This window comes from Hyla sarda, chromosome 4 (assembly GCF_029499605.1).
Source record: "Hyla sarda isolate aHylSar1 chromosome 4, aHylSar1.hap1, whole genome shotgun sequence".
In the NCBI taxonomy this organism is placed as follows: Eukaryota; Metazoa; Chordata; class Amphibia; order Anura; family Hylidae; genus Hyla; species Hyla sarda.
This window is the reverse complement of record NC_079192.1, coordinates 50,005,254-50,028,345: the sequence shown is the minus strand read 5'-3', so window position 1 is coordinate 50,028,345 and position 23,092 is coordinate 50,005,254. Positions and strand designations below refer to the sequence as shown.

At 43.5% G+C, this 23,092-nt stretch overlaps 1 protein-coding gene across 1 annotated transcript in view; it reads left to right on the top strand.

Annotated features, from left to right (window-relative positions):
- The first annotated feature begins 547 nt into the window (after nucleotides 1-547).
- Nucleotides 548-23,092, top strand: part of LOC130367890 (neurogenic locus notch homolog protein 3-like) — an 83,217-nt gene continuing 60,672 nt past the window's right edge. Inside the window, 1 exon segment of the mRNA XM_056570864.1 lies at nucleotides 548-690. Coding sequence (XP_056426839.1) covers nucleotides 618-690 — 73 coding nt within the window. The 5' untranslated portion in view covers nucleotides 548-617.

Below are 23,092 nucleotides of genomic sequence, written 5' to 3'. Positions count from 1 at the left end.
CTTTACCCTTCCTGTACTTTTTAGCAGCTGTATGCTACCGAGGAAATTCTGTTCTTTCTTAATTTCTTTTTTGTCCTGTCCACAGTGCTCTCTGCTGACACCACTGTCTGTGTCAGTAACTGTCCAGAGAAGCATAGGTTTGCTATGGGGATTTTCTCCTGCTTTGGACACTTCCTGATAAGGACATAGGTGTCAGCAGAGAGTACTGTGGACAAGACAAAAAAGAAATAAAAAAAGAACGGAATTTCCTCGGTAGCATACAGCTGCTAAAAAGTACTGGAAGGCTAAAGATTTTTTTAATAGAAGTCATTTACAAATCTGTTTAAAAAAAAAGTTTTCCACTGGAGTACCCCTTTAATAAGTATAAAATTGATAGAGTTTTTAAACAAAGGGGGCGGGGCCTGCTGATGTGCTGTAAATCAACTGGGCGTGGTCTAACCGCAGCCATTGGGTAAACGTCTCCCCTGGGTGCTCGCTGATTGGTTTAGAGTTCCTGACGGGGCGTGGTTTCGGCTCCGCTCGGCGGATTCTAGCACTGCCTTCACGTTAGTGTGGCTCAGTCACCGGACGATAGAAGAGCTCCGGGTTTGGAGGGCTCCCCCGGGCAGGACTGCAGCATGGGGCGGCCGGGGATGTACGGATTCATGTGGGTCACTGCGGTGCTGCTCAGCCGAGGCGGAGGGATCTATGGTGAGTATATGTGGAGCTTCACTATCCACGTAGTCAGCAGCATCATGTGTTGGTATTCCTGCGCTCCCCGTGCACTGTGTATGGGGAGGATGTATTATTACTATGGGGCTTGTCACACTGCATAGTCGTCTCTGCTGCGCCACGGTGCCGGCACTACTTCATGCTCCAAATTGTGGGGAATGTCTATAGAATCTCTATAAATTACAACTATGTGCACCCCCCCCCCCCCGACCACCACCAAAAATAATAATAATAATAATTTGCTTAAAAAAATTGCCCTCCTAAAAAATACATTTGCAAAAAGAAATATATATTTAAAAAAATATATTGTAAAGAAAGATTGTTCATAACTATTGTTTAGCTAATTCTTGTTGAAACTTATGTGAAATTTTATAATTTTTTAAAGTATTTTTTTATCTTTTGCAAATACTTTTAGAATTTTTTATTTTCTATTTTTTTTTACATAATTTGCTCATAATTCACTTGTAATTTGCCGAGAAACATTTAAGAAAATGAATGCAAATAAAATGATGAACAAAAAAAATCGCAAATAAATTCGCAAAAGAATTGGGAAGAAAAAAATGTAAATAAATGCAAACAGTGCAAAAATATTGAGGAAATAAAAAAAAAAATTGCATTTAAAAAAAAAATTTAAACGTTGTTTAGATTCGGTTGAGTTTTGCACAGTGCATCTATATTGTTACAAAGTGCCCCCCCTTTGCCCCCCTTGTACGTTGCGATGCGGGTGACCTTCTCCGCTGTGTCAAGGGTTTTAAGTTTCCCACACATGACAGGGTGCAGAGATTCTGCAGGTCCCCATGGGCAGGAAGTCATTAAAGCGTTTGTATATAAGGGGCCGCTGTGTATATCCCCTGTGTCTGATCAAATAGTCCATTATAATCTCCGCTGGATGATATATACTCCTGTTATCATTGTCGATTTTTTTTTAAATTATTTTTTTATTTTGGTAGCATCGATTTGTTGTGGAACTACAACTCCCAGCATGCCCTGACAGCTGAAGGCTGTTAGGGCATGCTGGGAGTTGTAGTACTGCAACAACTCTGGATGCACTAGGGCTGTGACTTTATCCTGTTAGGTTCCCATTTACATAATGTATCTATTTTTATTCTTGATACAATGTATCTTCTTTATTTAGTCTATTGTTTTAACCCATCGATGTTGGAATTTTTCACTTTTTCAGAAAGTTTGGAGGTCACTGATATCGTAATGGTATCGTTAAAAAATAAAATAAATAAATAAAAAAAAAAAAAAAAAAGTTATTTAAGCATACTCTGGGAATATAATTTTATATTAATTGTATATAAGGGGCCGCTGTGTATATCCCCTGTGTCTGATCAAATAGTCCATTATAATCTCCGATGGATGATAAATGCTCCTGTTATCATTGTTTATCTTTAATTTTGGTGGCATCGACTCTTGTGGAACTACAACTCCCAGCATGCCCTGACAGCCGAAGGCTGTCAGGGCATGCTGGGAGTTGTAGTTCCACAACAACTCAGGATGCACTAGGGCTGTGACTTTATCCTGTTTAGATAGGTTTCCATTTACATAATGTATCTTTTTTCTATTCTTGATACAATGTTACTGAGAAATAATAATAATAATTAATAATTATTTTTTATTTTGTAATGTTCTTAAAGCAATTGGTTGCTCTTTTTCTTGTTAGCGGTTAATATTCTGGGTATAGAATTACCTATTGACGGTACTCTATAGGGGTGGGTGTGTGTGTGTGTATGTGTGTGTATATATATATATATATATATATATATATATATAATGCCCTAATGATTATAGTGTCTGGCATGAACAGTCAATGGTCACATCGAAGGCTGTGAATTTTCCACGCCGAATTCCGTGTGACTTTATTGCTTTTTAATGCATAGAATACCGCTAGTGAAATTCCGCATTCCGTGGTCCGGAAAAATATGTCTGGTCTTATATTTTTCCCGCACTTAGGCTGCAGAATCCCATTGAAGCCGAATTCATACGAAATCCGCACGAACTGTCATGTTTAATAATAAAAAACGAAACCCGATACCATCAAAAGTTGTTAACCAGGGGAGCTGACGGCATGCCAGCCGCACAGCTCCCCAGCGATGTATTTTATTTTTTTTACTGTCAAAAATTAATATTCAAAAACCCCACAGGGAGCCCTGAATGGCCGGTACCAAGCAGCCATACAGGGCTCCCGGCAGGGTTTTAAAAATTCTAGAGTGCAGATCAGGTTCCCTGGCAGAAATCATCTCTCCTACTACAGCTCCCATCATGGACACTGTCTGTTCCATGATGGGAGCTGTAGTAGGAGAGATGGCTCCTGCCGTGGAAGCGGGCAGCATTGCACCATGACAGAATTTTAAAAACCCCACCGGGAGCCCTGAATGGCCGACATCAAGTAGCCATTCAGGGCTCCCGGCGGGGGTTTTGAATATGAATTTTTGACAGTAAAAAATATATCGTTGGGGAGCTGTGCAGCTGGCTTGCTGTCCGATCCCCCGTTTAATAACTTTTGATGGCATCGGGTTTCAGAAGTGAAACCCAATGTGATCAAATTTTCAGCCCCTGTACTACAACTCCCATCATGGAACAGACTCCGTTCCATGATGGGGGTAGTAGTACTAGCACAACAGTCTCCCCAGCCGACTGCAGACTCTCACAGCTGGGGAACTATTACTCCCATCATGGAAATGTGATGGTAGTAGTAGTACCGCAGCAGTGCAGGAATCCCGGGTGTTTGCAGAATCCATGTGAACATATTTGTGCGAGCATCTGTTTAAGATCTGTAGAATTCTGCATCAAACTAAGAGAAGAGTTAAGGAGAGAGGGGGAGGGAGAAGGACAGAGTGTAGTGGGGAGAGCAGGGACTTTTCTTGTATGATAACAATTGGGATAAGGGGGAGGGGGGTAGACTCTTCCCAAACTGCCCCCACAAATGCCTGCTACCTCCTGCCGCTCGCTTCTCCCCCACATCTCTCACCTATTTGTTCTCTCTCAGCTGCTCGATACTCTGCCCGCCTGTCTATCTTGTGTCTCTGCCTCCTCTCTGACCCCATTTTTCTTTGCAGAGTTTTCTTCTCAGTTTCCCCTCACCCCCTCCCACCGTACCCCCACTTTCCTCACTACCCATCTGCTCTCCTTGGCCGTGGTTCTTATCTTCTGTGCAAACTTTACTGTTCTCAAATTCTAAATTCCTGATCCTTGTGAAGTTGTAAAATAAAAGATCCACCATAAATTCCCTTAGTCCCATCAGACTAGATCCAGTCTAGATCCACCATATCAGTTCCCTTGGTCCCATCAGACCAGATCCAGTCTAGATCCACCATATCAGTTCCCTTGGTCCCATCAGACCAGATCCAGTCTAGATCCACCATATCGGCTCCCTTGGTCCCATCAGACCAGATCCAGTCTAGATCTACCATATCAGTTCCCTTGGTCCCATCAGACCAGATCCAGTCTAGATCTACCATATCAGTTCCCTTGGTCCCATAAGACCAGATCCAGTCTAGATCCACCATATCAGTTCCCTTGGTCCCATCAGATCAGATCCAGTCTTCTTGACCCTCCACCTCTTATCCACATCCACTTTGTATTGTCACCAGGCACTCAGGACTCTCATGTCAATCTGTCTACTTTTCCCCATGCCTTAGTGATTTCTGACCATCAACAAGAGCCCTAAAACCAGATAATTAGCCAATGATCTTATCTATTGTGTGGCAAAAACAAAATAAAGCAAAAATGTAGCCAGCATCTAAACCCAATACACGGGTGCACGCTGCTGTGGCAAGTACAAGACATGTAAAAAAGAAAATGGCAGCAGCACACTTGGTCAACAAAATGGAGGCTCTTAGCGCACTTTTTGATCAAGACGTGTCCCCCCATCCACCACGTGGAGGTGGCCTCATATAGGATGGGACCCTAACATTCACTCACCTCAGGCTGGGCGACATGCTGGATCCACTAACAACCTAAAACCACCTCCTGTGAAATAGGGGAGGGGATGCACGGCTACAGAGGGAGCCACTCCCCCCACATTGCACAGCAAAAACAAAATAAAACAAAAATGTAGCCAGCACCTAAACCCAATACATGGGTGCACGCTGCTGTGGCAAGTACAAGACATGTAAAAAAGAAAATGGCAGCAGCACACTTGGTCAACAAAATGGAGGCTCCTAGCACACTTTGTTGACCAAGTGTGCTGCTGCCATTTTCTTTTTTTCACATGTCTTGAGGATAAGATGTCTGATTGTGGGGGCACCCGAGTCCTCCCTGCTGCACCCGTCGTTTGTTTAGAGTGTCAAGCGCAACGCCTGAGGCTCGTGGTGTCTTGGCCACGCCCCCTCAATGCAAGTCTATGGGAGGGGATGTGACGGCTGTCATGCCCCCTCCCATAGACTTGCATTGAGGGGGCGTGGCCCTAATGTCATGAGCGGGGCGTGGTTGTGACGTCGCAAGCCTCCGTAGCCGAGATTGCTGGGGACCCTTGCTATCAGACATCTTATCCCATTTGGATAGGGGATAAGATATCTAGGGGCGGTGTACCCCTTAAATTTGTATGAAAGCTTATGTTGCTTTTCATGATACATTTTTTTTTATTCTTTTTTTATGTGCATTCACTTGAGTATAAATGCTTCTTACATACTCACTTGTCTGTGTTTAGTCTGATACTTCTAGTCACCACTGCATTTATGGCATATGTGAGGGAATTGGTATGAGGGATTAGGTGAGTGCAACCAGTCCAGGAGTTTAAAGGGGTATTCCAGGAAAAAACTTTTCTTTTTAATATCAACTGGCTCCAGAAAGTTAAACAGACTTGTACATTACTTCTATAAAAAAAAATCTTAATCCTTCTAATAATTATAAGCTGCTGAAGTTGAGTTGTTCTTTTCTGTCTGGCAACAGTGCTCTCTGCTGACATCTCTGCTTGTCTCGGGAACTGCACAGAGTAGAAGAGGTTTGCTATGGGGATTTGCTTCTACTCTGGACAGTTCCCGAGACAAATGTCATCAGAGAACACTTAGACAGGAAAGAACAACTCAACTTCAGCAGCTCATGAATACTGAAAGGATTAGAGAGGCTCTTGGCACCCAGGCAACCTAAGTCTCGAGCTACCCAAATGGCCCCTATACCCACGGTGCCAAAAAAGTACAAAATATATAAAGAGATTGGGGCTCAGTCGTTAATATTGGATATATGTTGATTTATTTAATAAGATAATATTAATACGCTTGTCTTTTGACTCACAGAGCCCTTGTGGGTCAGCAGAAACACAATGATAGATATTTAATAAATAGTTAATACATTAAATATGACAAAAAAAAAATATATATGTATATATTAAAATCTTCTTATTAAAATAAAGTAAAACATACAATTACATGAAAAATACTTAAAAAGTTAATTGGAAAAGTGTTCACACGTTCTGTGGAGTAAAAGCAGATAAATAATGTAAGGAAGTGTCTTGGTAACGGCGATATTGTACTCAGATCACATATGCTTTACATCCAGATATTTTAAATCCAAGTATAGTACACTGTCTGTAGATGTTCTCTCTTATAAGATGAAGCGATTAATTCAATTGTAGCTATGTAACAATTTGTATCAGAGTAAAGTTATAATCCTGGCTCTTTACGCTGCTAGAGACACAGCAGTCTCATAAATGTGCAGCGGCAATATTCAACTTATTTGCTAATGGTGACAGCACTTGTTGTATAATAATAGCAAAGTTTATACCTTAGTGTGTGCTGAGCTGTTCGCCAGATGGGTCCCAGCTGCCTGGGCAGTGGGTGCGCTGCTGGAGACACGACTGTCTCACAGATATGTAGCGGAGATAGTAAATAGTGGAAGCGCTTTTCACATAGGAAAATTATATGGTTGGTATCTCCTTTATGAATTGTCCTGATCGTCAGTCGGGTCCCGGCTCCCTGGGCGGTGGCTGCGCTGCTGGAGACATGGCTGTGGAGATAGTAAATAGTGGAAGCGCTTCTCATGGTTGGTACCTCTTAAGAATTGTCCTGACTCCCTGGGCAGAGGGTGCGCTGTTAGAGACTTGGCCATCTCAACTTATATAGCGGCAGCAGTGGGCTCGATCTGTGGGTACTGCAGCGGTTCTCCTGCAAGTGATAGTGGAAAGCCAGTGGCGTCCTCGTGGTATGGATGGCGCGTACTGTCCTATGTTTAATTGACAGGAGCAGTGGATCTTGTAAATCCCTGTATCCTTGTGAAACTGGTGTGTGACACTTTGGCTTAGTAGTAGTTAAGGCTGGACGTGTTTCAGGTCCCCCATAGGACCTTTCTTCAGCAGCTAAACATAGAACAGTACGTGCCATCCATACCACGAGGACGCCGCTGGCTTTCCACTATCACTTGCAGGAGAACTGCTGCAGTACCCACAGATCGAGCCCACTGCTGCCGCTGTATAAGTTGAGACTGCTGAGTCTCTAACAGCGCACCCTCTGCCCAGGGAGCCAGGACTGGACTGATGATCAGGACATTTCATAAGAGGTACCAACCATATAATTTTCCTATGTGAGAAGCGCTTCCACTATTTACTATCTCCGCTACATATCTGTGAGACAGCCGTGTCTCCAGCAGCGCACCCACCGCCCAGGGAGCCGGGACCCGTCCGGCAACCAGCTCAGCACACACCAAGGTATAAACTTTGCTATTACTGTGATTCCCCTGACCTCCGATGGCCCCGACATACGATGTCCTCTCATACGATGCTTTTGTATTTTGGGGCCATCGCATAAACGGCTATCCAGCAGCGCAGACTGCGTCAGCTGCCGCCGGATAGTCGTTTAATGTGTCCTGTGTGGTCCGTGATGGTCACTCACCTGTCCCTGATGTACCGGACCGTCCTCTTCGGGCTCCGCTGCATCGCTGTCACTCTCCTTCGTCGTCATCACGTCGCCGCGCACGCCGTCCCGTCATCCAATAGGAGCGGCTTTACCAGCGACATGAAGACGGCGATGAAGAGCGATGATCCCGGCCAGCAGACACGGTCTGGAGTGGCAGGGATGCGGCGACAGCGATGGAGGGTGACATTCAGGGCAGCGGTGACGGTCCGGAGCAGCGGGGACAGGCGAGTATAACGTCCTATACTTTACATTGCACGGATCCCTCAACATACGATGGTTTCAACGAACGATGGTTTATTTGGAACTAATTACCATAGTATACTGTGGGACCACTGTATTATACAACAAGTGCTGTCACCATTAGCAAATAAGTTGAATATTGCCGCTGCACATTTATGAGACTGCTGTGTCTCTAGCAGCGTAAAGAGCCAGGATTATAACTTTACTCTGATACAAATTGTTACATAGCTACAATTGAATGAATCGCTGCATCTTATAAGAGAGAACATCTACAGACAGTGTACTATACTTGGATTAAAAATATCTGGATGTAAAGCATATGTGATCTGAGTACAATATCGCCGTTACCAAGACACTTCCTTACATTATTTATCTGCTTTTATTCCATAGAACGTGTGAACACTTTTTTCCAATTAACTTTTTAAGTATTTTTCATGTAATCGTATCTTTTTTACTTTATTTTAATAAGATTTTAAATATATATATTTTTTGCCATATTTAATGTATTAACCATTTATTAAATATCTATCATTGTGTTTCTGCTGACCCACAAGGGCCCTGTGAGTCAAAAGACACAAGTGTATTAATTTTATCTAATCCAATAAATCAACATATATCCGATATTCACGACTCTTTATATATTTTGATTTACAAATCTGTTTAACCCCTTAAGGACCAGACCAATTTTTATTTTTGCATTTTTGTTTTTTCCTCCCCGCCTTCTAAAAATCATAACTCTCTTATATTTCCATCCACATATGTGTATTTGTTTTTTTACGCTTTTTGGGGGTAAAATGGGAAAAACGGATGATTCACTTTTTTATTGGGGGAGGGGATTTTTCACTTTTTTTTTACTTTTTATTTTTTTTACACTTTATGTCCCCATAGGGCACTATTTATAGCAATCATTTGATTGCTAATACTGTTCAGTGCTATGTATAGGACATAGCACTGATCAGTATTATCGGTCATCTTCTGCTTTGGTCTGCTCGATCTCAAACCAGAGCAGAAGACCCCGGGGGACGGCCGGAGCCAGGTGAGGGGACCTCCGGCCACCATTCTGGATGATCGGATCCCCGCGGCAGCGCTGCGGGCGATCCGATCATCCTTTCAAAGTACCGCACTGCCGCAGATGCTGTGATCTGTATTGATCACGGCATATGAGGGGTTAATGGCAGACATCCGCGCGATCGCGCATCTCCGGTATTACCGGCGGGTCCCTGGCTGCTGATAGCAGCCGGGACCTGCTGCGCATGATGCGAGCACCACTCCGGTGCTCGTGATCATGGCCGCGCGTAAATGTACGTCATGGTGCATTCAGTACCACGTCACCATGACGTACATTTACGTCCATTGTCGTTAAGGGGTTAACTTTCTGGAGCCAGTTGATATATAAAAAAAAAATTTTTTTCCTGGATAACCCCTTTAACTTGTTAGTTAGAAGTTTCTAATATTAGTGCTGGCAAAGAGGGGCCCAGCTTGGATCGGGTTATAGGAACGCAATGAATGGAGGAGACACCATATGGACCATAAGAACTTCTAGGACTATTAGGGAAGCAATCTATAGCAATTGCTTGACAGATTATTCCCTCTAATACATTCTACTTGACAAATTATTCCTTATGCCGATGTTTAATGTTATAACAATCACATTATACTGCTGAGAATCTGATACTGCTCTTGTTCTTTTGTTCCCAGGATCCTTTTGTGAAGCAAAGACAAGATTGGCATGTGCTGGTTCCTGGATGTCTATATAAGCCATACATGTGATGGCCTTTAAATTAAAGGGGTACTCCGTTGCTCAGCGTTTGGAACAAACTGTTCCGAACGCTGGCGCCGGGAGCTCGTGACGTCATAGCCTCACCCCTCATGATGCCATCATGTCCCCTCCCATAGTCTTGCATTGAGTGGGCGGGGCGTGACATCATGAGGGGGCGAGGCTATGACGTCACAAGCTCCCGACTCCAGCATTCAGAACAGTTTGTTCCAAATGCTGAGCAGCAAAGTACCCCTTTAAGCCGTCAGTTTTGGAAAATAAAGGCTTTCTTCAAAGGTTCTGTTATCAACTAAAGTCTTAAAGGGGATATATATCTATCTATCTATCCGATCTATCTATCCGATCTATCTATCCGATCTATCTATCCGATCTATCTATCCGATCTATCTATCCGATCTATCTATCCGATCTATCTATCCGATCTATCTATCCGATCTATCTATCCGATCTATCTATCCGATCTATCTATCCGATCTATCTATCCGATCTATCTATCCGATCTATCTATCCGATCTATCTATCCGATCTATCTATCCGATCTATCTATCCGATCTATCGATCCGATCTATCGATCCGATCTATCGATCCGATCTATCGATCCGATCTATCGATCCGATCTATCGATCCGATCTATCGATCCGATCTATCGATCCATCTCAACTGGTTCCAGAAAGTTAAACAGATTTGTAAATTGCTTCTATTAAATCTTAATCCTTTCAATACTTATGAGCTACTGAAGTTGAGTTGTTCTTTACTGTGCTCTCTCATGACACCTGTCTCGGGAACTGTCCAGAGTAGAAGCAAATCCCCATAGCAAACCTCTTCTGCTCTGTGCAGTTCCCGAGACAAGCAGAGGTGTCAGAAGAGAGCCCTGTTGTTAGACAGGAAAGAACAACTCAACTTCAGCAGCTGATAATTATTGGAAGGATTATTTTTATAGAAGTGATTTACAATTCTGTTTAATTTTCTGGAGCCAGTTGATACAAAATAAATTTTTTTTTTCCTGGAATACCCCTTTAACGGTGGTCTACATATTGACAGCCCAAAGAGATCAGCTGATGGAAACTATTCTATGGAATCTGTGAAAACATGAAGATGTGAAACACAACCGTGTTGTATTCAACTTTAAAGAAATGAGGAAGCTGATGGACATTAACTTGTCAGATGTTTTTGTACATGTAATGATAATTTTGTCGTTGATTGTAATATGTAAAATATATTGAATATCTGTCAATGTATGTGTGTGCACACGTAGCAGTGTATATAGAGAATTATGCTTGATAGATTTGTTGAATATAATTCATTGTTGTTGCAAACCCATTCCTATCATCCTCATACCCATGCATGCTCAGTCAAACAATAGGAGGAGTGCAGAGTAGGAGAAAATCCCCATAGCAAACCTCTCCTGCTCTAGACAGTTCCTGAGACAGACAGAGGTGGCAGCAGAGAGCACTTGGGTCAGACAGAAAAGAGCAACTCAACTTCAGCAGCTAAGTACTGATAGGAATAATTTTTTTTTTTTTAATAGAAGTAATTTACAAATCTGTTTAACTTTCTGGAGCCAGTTGATATTAAAAAAAAAAATTTTTTCACTGGAGTACTCCTTTAACTTTTTATTTTATCCCTTTAAGCTTCAGTAGTTGACCTCATGTTCTGTTTGTTCGATAGCGGTCTCTGCCAATTCACCCATACATATGAATGTTCGAAACCCAACCTGCCCAATCCTTAAGGGGAAAGTTGAAAGGCCCTCATACACATTAGGGCAGCATTTCTCACCCAGGGCGCCTCCCGCTTTAGCAAAACTACAATTTCCAGCATGCCCGGACAGCTGAAGGCAACAGTTGAAGGAGCCCTGGTTCTTGTTGCATTTGAAAATTCAGCTAATGTGTCTGGAATTTCCATGTGTTTTAATTTTTTATTTTTTTTACTTTGAGCTTAATTTTTTTTTTTAAAGCATACTGAAATGAATCACTTGTTTTTTCCCTTTCACTTGAGCTTTCTTCGTAGTATAAAAACGATTCTCTTCTTTCTGCGCTCTCTACACTCTCCTCCACTTACACGAGCTTCACTTCCCTTTCTTCCCAGACACCACCCTTCACTCTGCGCCGTTCCCCTCCACGCCGTACACATTCATCATTATTACTTTCACACTTTAAAAACAATTATCCCGAAGAGCCAAGACTACATTTTAGGGGGCAGCGTAACGTGATCCCGGAGAGGAAAAATAATCTGAGACTGAGAGAAATTCAAATGGTGAAGGTTACGCTGTGAATTTTGAGGGTTGAAATCCCGGGAGAATTGTTGGCTTGTAAAAGTATAAAAAATAAAATTGAACATGTGCTTTTCTTAAAGGAGCCCCAAACCAAAAAGAGATGCCTTATAGAAAGAGCTTATAATTAAATAACACGATCCGCCTCTCCTAAGCCTTAAATGGCTGATAAACTGGGGCATTATATGCAAATATTAAAGGGGTACTCCGGTGGAAAACAAAGAAACTGATTTATAAATTACTTCTATATAAAAATCTTAACCCTTCCATTACTTCTCAGCTGCTGTATGCTCCACAGGAAGTTGTGTAGTGCCTTCCAGTCTGACCACAGTGCTCTCTGTTGACACCTAAGTCCATGTCAAGAACTGTCCAGAGCAGGAGTGGTTTGCTATGTGGATTTGCTTTGGCACTGGACAGTTCCTGACATGGACAGAGGTGTCAGCAGAGAGCACTGTGATCAGACTGGAAAGAACTACACAACTTCCTTGGAGCATACAGAAACTGATAAGTACTGGAAGGGTTAAGATTTTTAAATAGACGGAATTTACAAATCTGTTTGATCTCTTGGACACCATTTGATTTGAAAACATTTTGTTTTCCACTGGCGTAGCCCTTTAAGGTGCCCATACACATTAGACTAAAGTTGCTGAAACATTTAAGGTTTTTTTTTCCCCAAAAAAACATCATATAATTCTTGGGTTGAAGGGGAAAAAAATGGGAAGAAAATAAATCAATATTTGCTTACCCCCAGTCTCCATCAACTCCTGTTACAACTCTTTTTGTCCCACTGCTGCTTCAAGGAAGAGTACAGATCACCACCTGCCTACTTAACCAATCACTTTCTGAGACAAGGAACCACTGCAGCCAGTCATTGGCTGAGCAGGCAAGCCCTACTCTGAGCTGTCGTATCAGAAGCAGGCAGTAGAGACAAAGACCAAAGGACTGATAGGAGCTGTGGGGGAGAATAGGGTAGGTAAGTATCATATTTTTTTCCCCATAGGCTCCAGCATTATATGATGTTTTTGAGGTATACCAATTTGTTTTAAGGCCCCCCAACCCTGTTCGTAAAAAGCTGGTCGAGTATACCATTTTCAACAAGGCTGGTGGGCCATCTAATGTGCATGGAGGATGAAGGCCTTTTCAGCTGCCAAATTATTTATATTTTGGGAGATAAGCCCCTGCTACACAGAGCCAAACATTCAAGTATGGCGTGATCTGGAGAGATGACTAATGTTCAGGAGACAGCTATTGAAGGGGTATGGGCACCTTTAGTCAACCAATGACAGACCGTCAAAGTCTGGAAAGAAATCAGCTGTTCATGTTTTTGGTCGATAGTTGATCTTAAGATCTTTTTCATGGGCAAGAGATCTTTTACCCTACGCCCGATCTCATTGGACATTGGCCAGTTATCATTCTGTACCTACCAGTATGGACTATAATGTTTCTGGCAATTAGGCAGAGGAGAAAGTAGCATCCGGCTCCCAGACTGGATAAAATACTGGCTTTATTAGAAAAAGTTAAAAACCAAACTGGAACATAGTGTAGATAAGAACAAACGAAACGCAACCAACGCGTTTCGACCTGTTAACAAGTCTTAATCATGGTAAGTGTGGTAGACAAAAAATGTTTCTGCCTGACAATTGTTTGTTCAACTGTGCAGCCGTCAACCTATTCCTGTCTAATTCATTTGTGTGGGATTACAACTCTGTTCCATTCACCTCACTGGAACTGAGCTGTGATACCGCACACAAACTGAGGACAAGAGTGGCGCTGTTTCTAGAAGAAATATACTTTTGCATTTGCAATCTTCTTCCCTTTAACGTGAATGAAACAGAGCTTCAGCACCAGACTCAGTTACTACAAAATGTTATAGTCCCTTGAGATAAATCCTTCCAACTTGTGCCGAGTGTTTGTTTTTTCAAAGTGTAAAAGCTGATGCCAAACCTCTTCTATGCGACATGACCAATTTTATTTCTATTTTTTATTTTAATTTTTTTCTCTTTTCTCATTAGAAACTGCAAACAAACAGATTTTTGTCTTAAAGGGGTTCTCCGGTGCTTAAACATCTTATCCCCTATAAGATGCCTGATCGCGGGAGTCTTGCCGCTGGGGACCCCGGGATCATGCACGCGGCACCCCCGTTTGTAATCAGTCCCCGGAGTGTGTTCGATGCAAGCCTACGGGAGGGGGCGTGATTGCTATCACGCCCCCTCCCGTAGGCTTGCATTGAGGGGCGGAGCGTGACGTCACACGCCGCCCGCCCTGTAATCGCCGGTAATCAGTCCCGGAGCGAACACGCTCGGGGGACTGATTACAAACGGGGTGCCGCGTGCATGATCCCGGGGGTCCCCAGCGGCGGGACTCCCGCGATCAGGCATCTTATCCCCTATCCTTTGGATAGGAGACAAGATGTTAAAGCACCGGAGAACCTCTTTAAAGACATTTATTTTTTAACCCCTTAAGGACCACCGTTAATTTATTTTTTCACTTTTGCACTTTCAAATTTTCCACCCCACCTTCTAAAAATCAGAACGCTTTCAATTTTGGACCTACAGACCCATATGATGGCTTGGTTTTTGCGCCACCAATTGTACTTTGTAACAACGTAAATTGTTTCTGCCAAGAATTTAGGGTGAAACCAGAAAAAAAATGGAAAAAAAACACTATTTTGGTAAAAAGGACACCTTATATTTATTCTGATGGTCCATATGGTTACAAGGATACCCAATTTATATAGGTTTAGTTTACTGTACTACTTTAAAAAAAAAATTTTTAACTGCATGCACCAAAATTTGTATGTTTAAAATTGTCATCTTCTGACCCCTATAGCTTTTATTTTTCCGTATACAAAGCATTTTTTGCTCAGTAATCTGAAGTTTTTATCGGTACCATGATTGTTTTGATGGGACTTTTTGATCGCTTTTTATATATTTTTTTATGGTATACAAAGTGATCAAAAAATATGCAATTTTGGACCTTTTGAATTTTTTTTACTTGTACGCCATTGACCATGCGGTTTAATTAACATTATATTTTTATAGATTGGACATTTATGCACGCGGTGATACCACATTTTAATTTTTGTGTATATATATATATATATAATCTTCTTAAATGGGAAAAGGGGGGTGATTCAAACTTTTATTCGGGAAGGGGTTAAATCACATTTATTCACTTTTTTTTTTTTGTCACTTTTTTTACATTTTGTTTTAGCTCCCATAGGGGACTATTACATTCAATCTGTTGATTGCATATACTGAACAATGCTTTGCCATAGCATAGCATTGATCAGTGTAATCGGTGCTCCATTGCTCTAGCCTGGATATCTGTGGTCGTTAAAGGAGTACTCTGAGGCAAAACAATTAAGCACCATTATAAAGCTTTCCCTAAGATATATAAGATTGTCAATTACCTCACTAGCGTTCCATGCAGGCATCTATGTTTTTCGGCAAAACCGGAAGTGCAGCCTCTCATAGTGAGTTATGACTTTCGTTCAACACTCACTGTCTGCCCGCGGCCATCTTGTAAACGAAACGTCATATCTCTAAGTTCACTCCCCGCCTAATGCCAGCCCCCACTATTGCGGTGCGGTCCCATATCTGAATATGCATAACCCACCTCGTTTCCCCAGCAGTGATTCGCTGCGTGTAGTAAGCGCCTCTCATTCGTTCCTCCTATCACTGTTCGAGCGGCGTGCCAGCCAACTCCAGGGAACGCTGCTTCTCCGGCACAAAAGCTACAGCTATGTGAGCTGTTAGCTACTTTTGTGCGCCGGCTGCAGCGATTAGGAGGAGCTGATTGGAGGAGGCAGAGTGGGAGGAGATGGCGTAGTGGCAGGGGGTGGGTAAAGCAACAAGGGGAGGCAGCAAGGGGCGTTATACATTATAATTTCAGGGGTGGGGAACAGGAGTAAGGGAGGTCTTGCGAGCGGAAGAAGTGTAGTAAGCATGATGGGAAAACGTCATTCCTGACGTCACGGCCATGCTTACAGTACCCGGAAGTAAGCAAAATTACCGGGGAGAATTACAGGAGAACGGCTGGACCGATTTGGGCGACCAGGACCTCTAATGAAAGGTATTCCAGGACACTTCACTATGGTGTCAGATTTTTGGGTATCAGAGTACTCCTTTAAGGGGTTAATTGTTCAAGGCAACAATGTACAGCTTAATTGCCATTTCAGTGCTAGAATACATTAAAAATAGTGGCTAAAGTGCAAAAAGTCATTGCAAGGAAAAAATACAATGCGAATAGTGTCCGTTTGGCTGGGAGCAGCCACAACCACAAAGCTTGCTTGCTTGCTTACATTAGAAATTTGTAACTCCAGCAAAGTTAAGAAAAAGAAAAATGCCCCAAAGCCACCACAATACCTATTCTGTGTCCTCTGTAGTTATCCATGTGCTTTTTGCAGCTCCTTTGGCCCCTGTAGTCTCCTAAATATTATTTTTCCTTGCTTGCAGCCCAGACTACAACTTCCAGAAGTTAGTGCAGCTCTGTGTAATGGCTGCTGGCCAACTGCTTTCACTATCTGTGTGCATGCTTACACTACAACACACACACACACTGTACAGGTCTTTTCTTTCAGACTATCCTTCCTCCAGCAATAAATCGTGCTCTGCTCTGAATGGCATCAGTCAGTGATTAGATCTACATAGGAAAAGTGCAGTTTATGACTAAAAATATTCTCTGAGCTTCTCTCAAGGCTCACAAGCTCCTCACACAGGGAGTGGAGGTGTGAATGTACAGCCAGAGCTCTAGACCAGACAGAAATCATCACATGGTGTTGTCTTGTCCCTGAGGAGACAAGGTGGATGTGAGAATTACGTTTTTCTCTTTCTCCCTGCATGTAAGTGACAACTGAAAGAAAGAAACTGCTGAATATAGCTAACAAATGATATTTAGACAAATACATAGGTTGGTGAGAGGGAAAGAATGGGCTATGGGTTTAGTTCCCTAGAGTACCCCTTTAAGGCAGCTTCTGGCCCTGTGAACTCTATTTTCATTGGATTCTTATATTGGATTCTTATCTATATGGGATGAATTTTACACATAAAATTGTAAATGCTGCATGATGTTGCCTTGAATTATACATTTTTAAAATTTGATTTTTTTCTTCTATAATTTCCTATGAACCAGTTGCATGCTGTTTCCTCCACCTGCGCATTTACATTCTGTCCCTCATCCTCCTCCTCAGCCCTTTTGATTCTTATGATCACTTGTGTCTTTGTATTCTCGGTTACGGGGCTGGTCCTCACATCTTCCCCCCCCCCCCCTTACCTCTTTTTTTCTTCAGACATTTTCTATTGATTCAACCATTAAAAAGAAATGTTTTCTATAAGTTTGTCCTTTCATTCAGGTATGAGGGACCATAGGGACTATACTCTTGAGTTGGATAGGACAGTCGACTCATCAGGACCTACCGTCTATTACTTATAAAACATTCTGATCATAATATGGATCGGGCAATAATCTACAAATTGTGAAGAAATTCATATAATTCAATGTAAAAATACATATTATATATTAATATATGAACAACTTTTCTAAAGATTCAGGTCAATTTTAAAGAGCCCGGACCCCTAAGTAATTTGACCAATATTATGTTTTTTTGGCCTTGTAAAACTATAGTTTTTGTGTTCATCTATTCTTTTTCCACCTGCTCTGTTCTTTTTATCAGGACCGTTGGCATAGAAAGGCATCATTGGCTGTATACTCTTCAATATGCTGCATTCATGAAAAAAGGGGTGTACTCACTTAACTGCTTAACCTCTTGAACTGTCCTCCATGAACTGTCTTTTTGGATAGAATATTCTCAAAAGTTCCCGCATTATTATTAAAGATCGTGCATCTTTTTTTCACTGTCATTGAGTGTAAACGACTGTAACAGCCAAAATGGGCTAAAATGTGGATGGACGCCCCCATGTGACATCACGCCCCGCCCCTGCTATGCAAGTCTATGGGAGGAGTGACGGCTGTCATGCCCTCTCCCATAGACTTGCATAGCGGGGGTGGGGCATGACGTCGCGATACTCCGGCCCCGTGGTTGCCACACTGCAGATTCTGAGCTGGCAGCGCGGCATGCAGCTCCCCGAGGTGGGTGCTGAATGCAAGATTGCGGGGGACCCCTGCTGTCAGACATCTTATCCCCTATCCTTTAGCTGGAGTACCCCTTTAAGACTTCGTATATATTCTTGGAAGCATGAAAAGCACTTCACAAGGTGCGTTGTACCTTATATTTATCTCGGCAACTTCTTGCCACACATCAATGCACACAAACATGTTCATACCTATACCTCTTGACTGTATCATGTTTCCCTGCTATTGACTTCACTACACGCCTTACCTCAACATATATTGTGATTTTATTATACATTTTTGACTATAAACCATTAAAAAAATAAATAAATAAAATCTTCACCTAATGAAACAAAATTTAGTGGGAAAGTTATTTACTTTAGCTTCCGTGTCGTGTGGCATAAAGTTTTATTGTATTGATGGTTTGTATCACTGGCGCGCTGTGGTGTTATTAAGCAAGTGGCGGTGTTGGGTGTCCCTTGTAGTAAGATTGTGTTTTGCTTGTGCGAGAGGGCAGTCCTAAAAGTACAGCCCAGTGTCAAGAACAGGGCTGCCATCAGGGTGCTACAGCCGGTAACCCAGTCAGGGGCCCTAGGACTGCAGCATGCTGGGGACCGGTAATGGCACGGTCACTGCATGTGCATAACAGGACCCTTCACCTGCGGGCCCCATCGTACCCCCTGCGACTGGGCCTGCAGGTGAAGGGGGGGGGGGGGAACACCTGTCCTGAATCCCCGAGCGATCGCAGCTTTCAATACTGGGTGCGCCTTTAAGACGCACACAGTGTTGACTGCGCTCAGCTGCTGCGGCTGACGTGACCGAAAGGAGTTGGCAGCTCCGGCCAGTCCCTCCAGCCTGGGTTTCCTGTGCGGCAGCGGCTCTGCGGAGGCTATCAGCACAGGAAACAGAGAGAAAAGAGGACAGGAGCTGCGGGGGAAAGAATCAGAGGTGAGTGGTGTTTTTTTTTTTTTTTCCCCATGGAGCTGTGTGAGGGGACATTACTATGTGAGGGGGCATTATTATGTATGGGGGCCATGTGAGGGGGCATTACTTATATGGGGGCAACGTGAGGGAGCATTACTATATATGAGGGCAATGTGAGGGGGCATTATTATGTATGGGGGCCATGTGAGGGGGTATTATTATAAACTCCGTTCCATGCTGGATGACTGGCAACCACTGCTGCTGCACCCCCTCCATTCAGGCCTATAGACATTAATGGAGGGGGCGTGGTGTGACATCACAAACATGGGAGCTTCACACTCCCGTGTTCCTGACGCCGCAGCAGTTGGCCCGGAGATCGCTAGGGTCCTCAGCGGCGGGACCCCCGCGATCTAACATCTTATCCCCTATCCTTTTCATATGGGTTAAGATGTTTTGCACCAGAGTACCCCTTTAACCCCTTTCCACTATAGGACGTATGCATACGTCCCAGCACCCGACATGTTCGCGCTCTGGGACTTATGCATACGTCCTAGCAATCTCAGGCACTGCAGCGGGCAGCGCAGGAGATCGGCGGCGGGACCCGGCTGTCAATCACGGCCAAAGTCCTGCCGGAGCCGCGATCGTGCCTGTCCTGGCAGTATTAACCCCGTAGATCTATGGTGTTGACAGGGGGAGCGCTCTCCCCCTGTTCACCAACGGCGGCGCCTCGATACGATCGCAGGTCGCCACTGGTTGCTATGGCAGCAGGAGGTCAGATCATGACCTTCTGTCTGCTTGCTACAGAAGCCAGAGGCTGGATCGCACAGGCTATACTGTGTGCAGCTGATCGGGTCATACTGTGCTGCAGTACAAATGTATTGCAGCATAGTATAACCTGTAAAAAGTGTAAAAAAAATAAATTAAAAAAATGCCCCTTTCCCAATGAAAGCCCTGTATTATTGCCAAAAAAGATCAAAAACACAAACCATATACATAATAGGTATTACCACGTCCGTAATGACGTGTACTTTAAAACTATGCAGTAAATTATCCCGCACGATGAACGCCGTAAAAAAAAATCACAATATTCACCAATTTTGGTACAAATAGAGGAATAAAAAAGAGCAAAAGGTAGCATGAAGCGCAAAAATGATACCAATAAAAAGTATAGTTCATCCCGCAAAAAATAAGCCCTTACTCAATGGCGTCGGACAAAAAATAAAAAAGTTACGGCTGTTGGAAAATGAATGGCAGAAAAATAATTTTGCCCAGAAAAGGAAAAAGAACATAGAAAGCTATATAAAATGGGTATCGCCATAATCGTACTGACCCGCAGAATATATATAACATCACTTTTACCGCACAGTGTACACCATTAAAAAAAATGTAAACAGTTTTTCACAATATTTTGGAGTTTTTCACAAAAAATGCTGCATGTGTCAACAAAAATGCACCACATATATAAAGTACAATATGTCACGAAAAAATAATCTCAGAATTGCTCTGCTCAGAAAAAGCTTCTAAAGTTATTACCATTTAAAGAGATACATGTCAAATAAAAAAAAGAGCCTGGTCATTGAGGTAAAAAATGGGTCCGTCCTTAAGAGGTTTAACCACTTAAGGACCTAGGGCGTATGGATACGCCTTGACGTCCTGGTACTTAAGGACCCAGGGCGTATCCATACGCCCGTGGAAATTTCGGTCCCCGCCGCGCGCCGGGCGGGGACCGGGCCGGGGTGACTGCTGATATCAATCAGCAGGCACCCCGTGCAAATGCCCAGGGGGGTCATCAGACCCCCCCACGTCGGCGATCGGCGCAAATCGCAAGTGAATTCACACTGGCGATTTGTGCCGATTCCGGGTCATACGGGTCTATTGTGACCCGGTGACGCGGAATAGAAGGGGGATCGCGGTTGTCTAAGACACCCACGACCCCCCTGTAGGCATAGGAGTGAGGTGGCAGGGTTGCCACCCCTCCTATCCCTGCTATTGGTCTGCTATTGATCGTCAGAGGCGACGACCAATAGCAGACCGGGGGCGAGGGGGTTAACTTTTGTTTTCCCCGTCCTGCCCACCCACAATAGGCGGGGCAGAACGGGGAACCGAAGGGGACCGGGCGCCGACGTCCACTTACCCGTCCGGAGGCTGCGGCGACGTTGATCGGCGGGCGGCGTCACGTGCATCTGAAGAGGACGGCTGCCGGGATCCTACGGAAGCCGGTAAGTAGATCTGGAGGGCTACAGTCTGAGACCGTGGTCTCTAACTGTAGCCCTCCAGATGTTGCAAAACTACAACTCCCAGCATGCCCAGACAGCTGTTTGGGCATGCTGGAATATGTAGTTTTGCAACAGCTGGAGGGCTGCAGTTTGAGACCACTATACAGTGGTCTCTAAACTATATCCCTCCAGATGTTGCAAAACTAAAACTCCTAGCATGCCCACATAGCTGTTTGTTGTCTGGACATGCTGGGAGTTGTAGTTTTGCAACATTTGGAGGTCCACAGTTTGGAGATCACTGTGCAGTGGTCTAAAAACTGTAGCTCTCCAGATGTTGCAAAACTGCAATTCCCAGCATGCCCAGAAAGCAAACAGCTGTCTCGGCATGCTGGGAGTTGTAGTTGGGTACTTCCAGCTGTTGCATAACTACATCTCCCAGCATGCCCTTCGGTGATTAGTAAATGCTGGGAGTTGTAGTTTTGCAACAGCTGGAGGCACACTGGTTGGAAAATATTGAGTTAGGTAACAGAACCTAACTGAAGGTTTTCCAACCAGTGTGCCTCCAGCTGTTGCAAAACTACAATTCCCAGCATGCATGGTCTGTCAGTACATGCTGCTGGGAGTTGTAGTTTTGAAACAGCTGGAGGTTTGCCCCCCCCCCCCCCCCCCCCCCCCCATGTGAACGTACAGAGTACATTCACATAGGCGGGTTTACAGTAAATTTCCTGCTTCAAATTTGGGCTGCGGCAAATTTTTTGCCACAGTGCAAACTCCTAGCGGGAAATTCACCGTAACCCGCCAGTGTGAATGTACCCTAAAAACACTACACTAACACCTAATAAAGGGTAAAACACTACATATACACCCCTTACACTGCCCCCCCCTCCAATAAACAATTTAAAACGTCTTGTACGGCAGGGTTTCCAAAATGGAGCCTCCAGCTGTTGCAAAACAACAACTCCCAGCTTTTCTGGACAGCCACTGACTGTCCAGGCATGCTGGGAGTTTAGCAACAGCTGGAGGCACCCTGTTTGGGAATCACTGGCGTAGAATACCCCTATGTCCACCCCTATGCAATCCCTAATTTAGTCCTCAAATGCGCATGGTGCTCTCTTACTTCGGAGCCCTGTCGTATTTCAAGGAAACAGTTTAGGGCCACATATGGGGTATCTCCGTACACGGGAGAAATTACACTACAAATTTTGGGGGCTTTTTTTCCTTTTACCGCTTGTGAAAAGGAAAAGTTGGGGGCTACACCAGCCTGTTAGTGTAAAAAAATAAAAAAAATTACACTAACATGCTGGTGTTGCCCCATACTTTTTATTTCCACAAGCGGTAAAAGGAAAAAAAAGACCCCCAAAATTTGTAACGCAATTTCTCCTGAGTACGGAAATACCCCATATTTGAGGCCTAAATTGGTGATTTGCACAGGGGTAGCTGATTTTACAGCGGTTCTGACAAACGCAAAAAAAAAAAAAAATACCCACATGTGACCCCATTTTGGAAACTACACCCCTCACCGAACGTGACAAGGGGTATAGTGAGCCTGAACACCCCACAGGTGTTTGACGAATTTTCATTAAAGTTGGATGGGAAAATGAAAAAAATTATATTTTTTCACTAAAATGCTGGTGTTACCCTAAATTTTTCATTTTCACATCGGGAAATAGGAAAAAAGCCCCCCCAAATTTTTAAACCCATCTCTTCTGAGTAAGAACATACCCCATATGTGAATTTAAAGTGCTCTGGGGCGAACTACAATGCTCAGAAGAGAAGGAGCGCCATTGGGATTTTGTAGAGAAAATTTGTCCGGAATTGAAGGCCACATGTGTTTACAAAGCCCCCATAGTGCCAGAACAATGGACCCCCGACACATGTGACCCCATTTTGGAAACTACACCCCTCACGTAATGTAATAAGGGGTACATTGAGAATTTACGCCCCACAGGTGTCTGACAGATTTTTGGAACAGTGGTCCGTAAAAATGAAAAATAAAATTTTTCATTTGCACAGCCCACTGTTCCAAAGA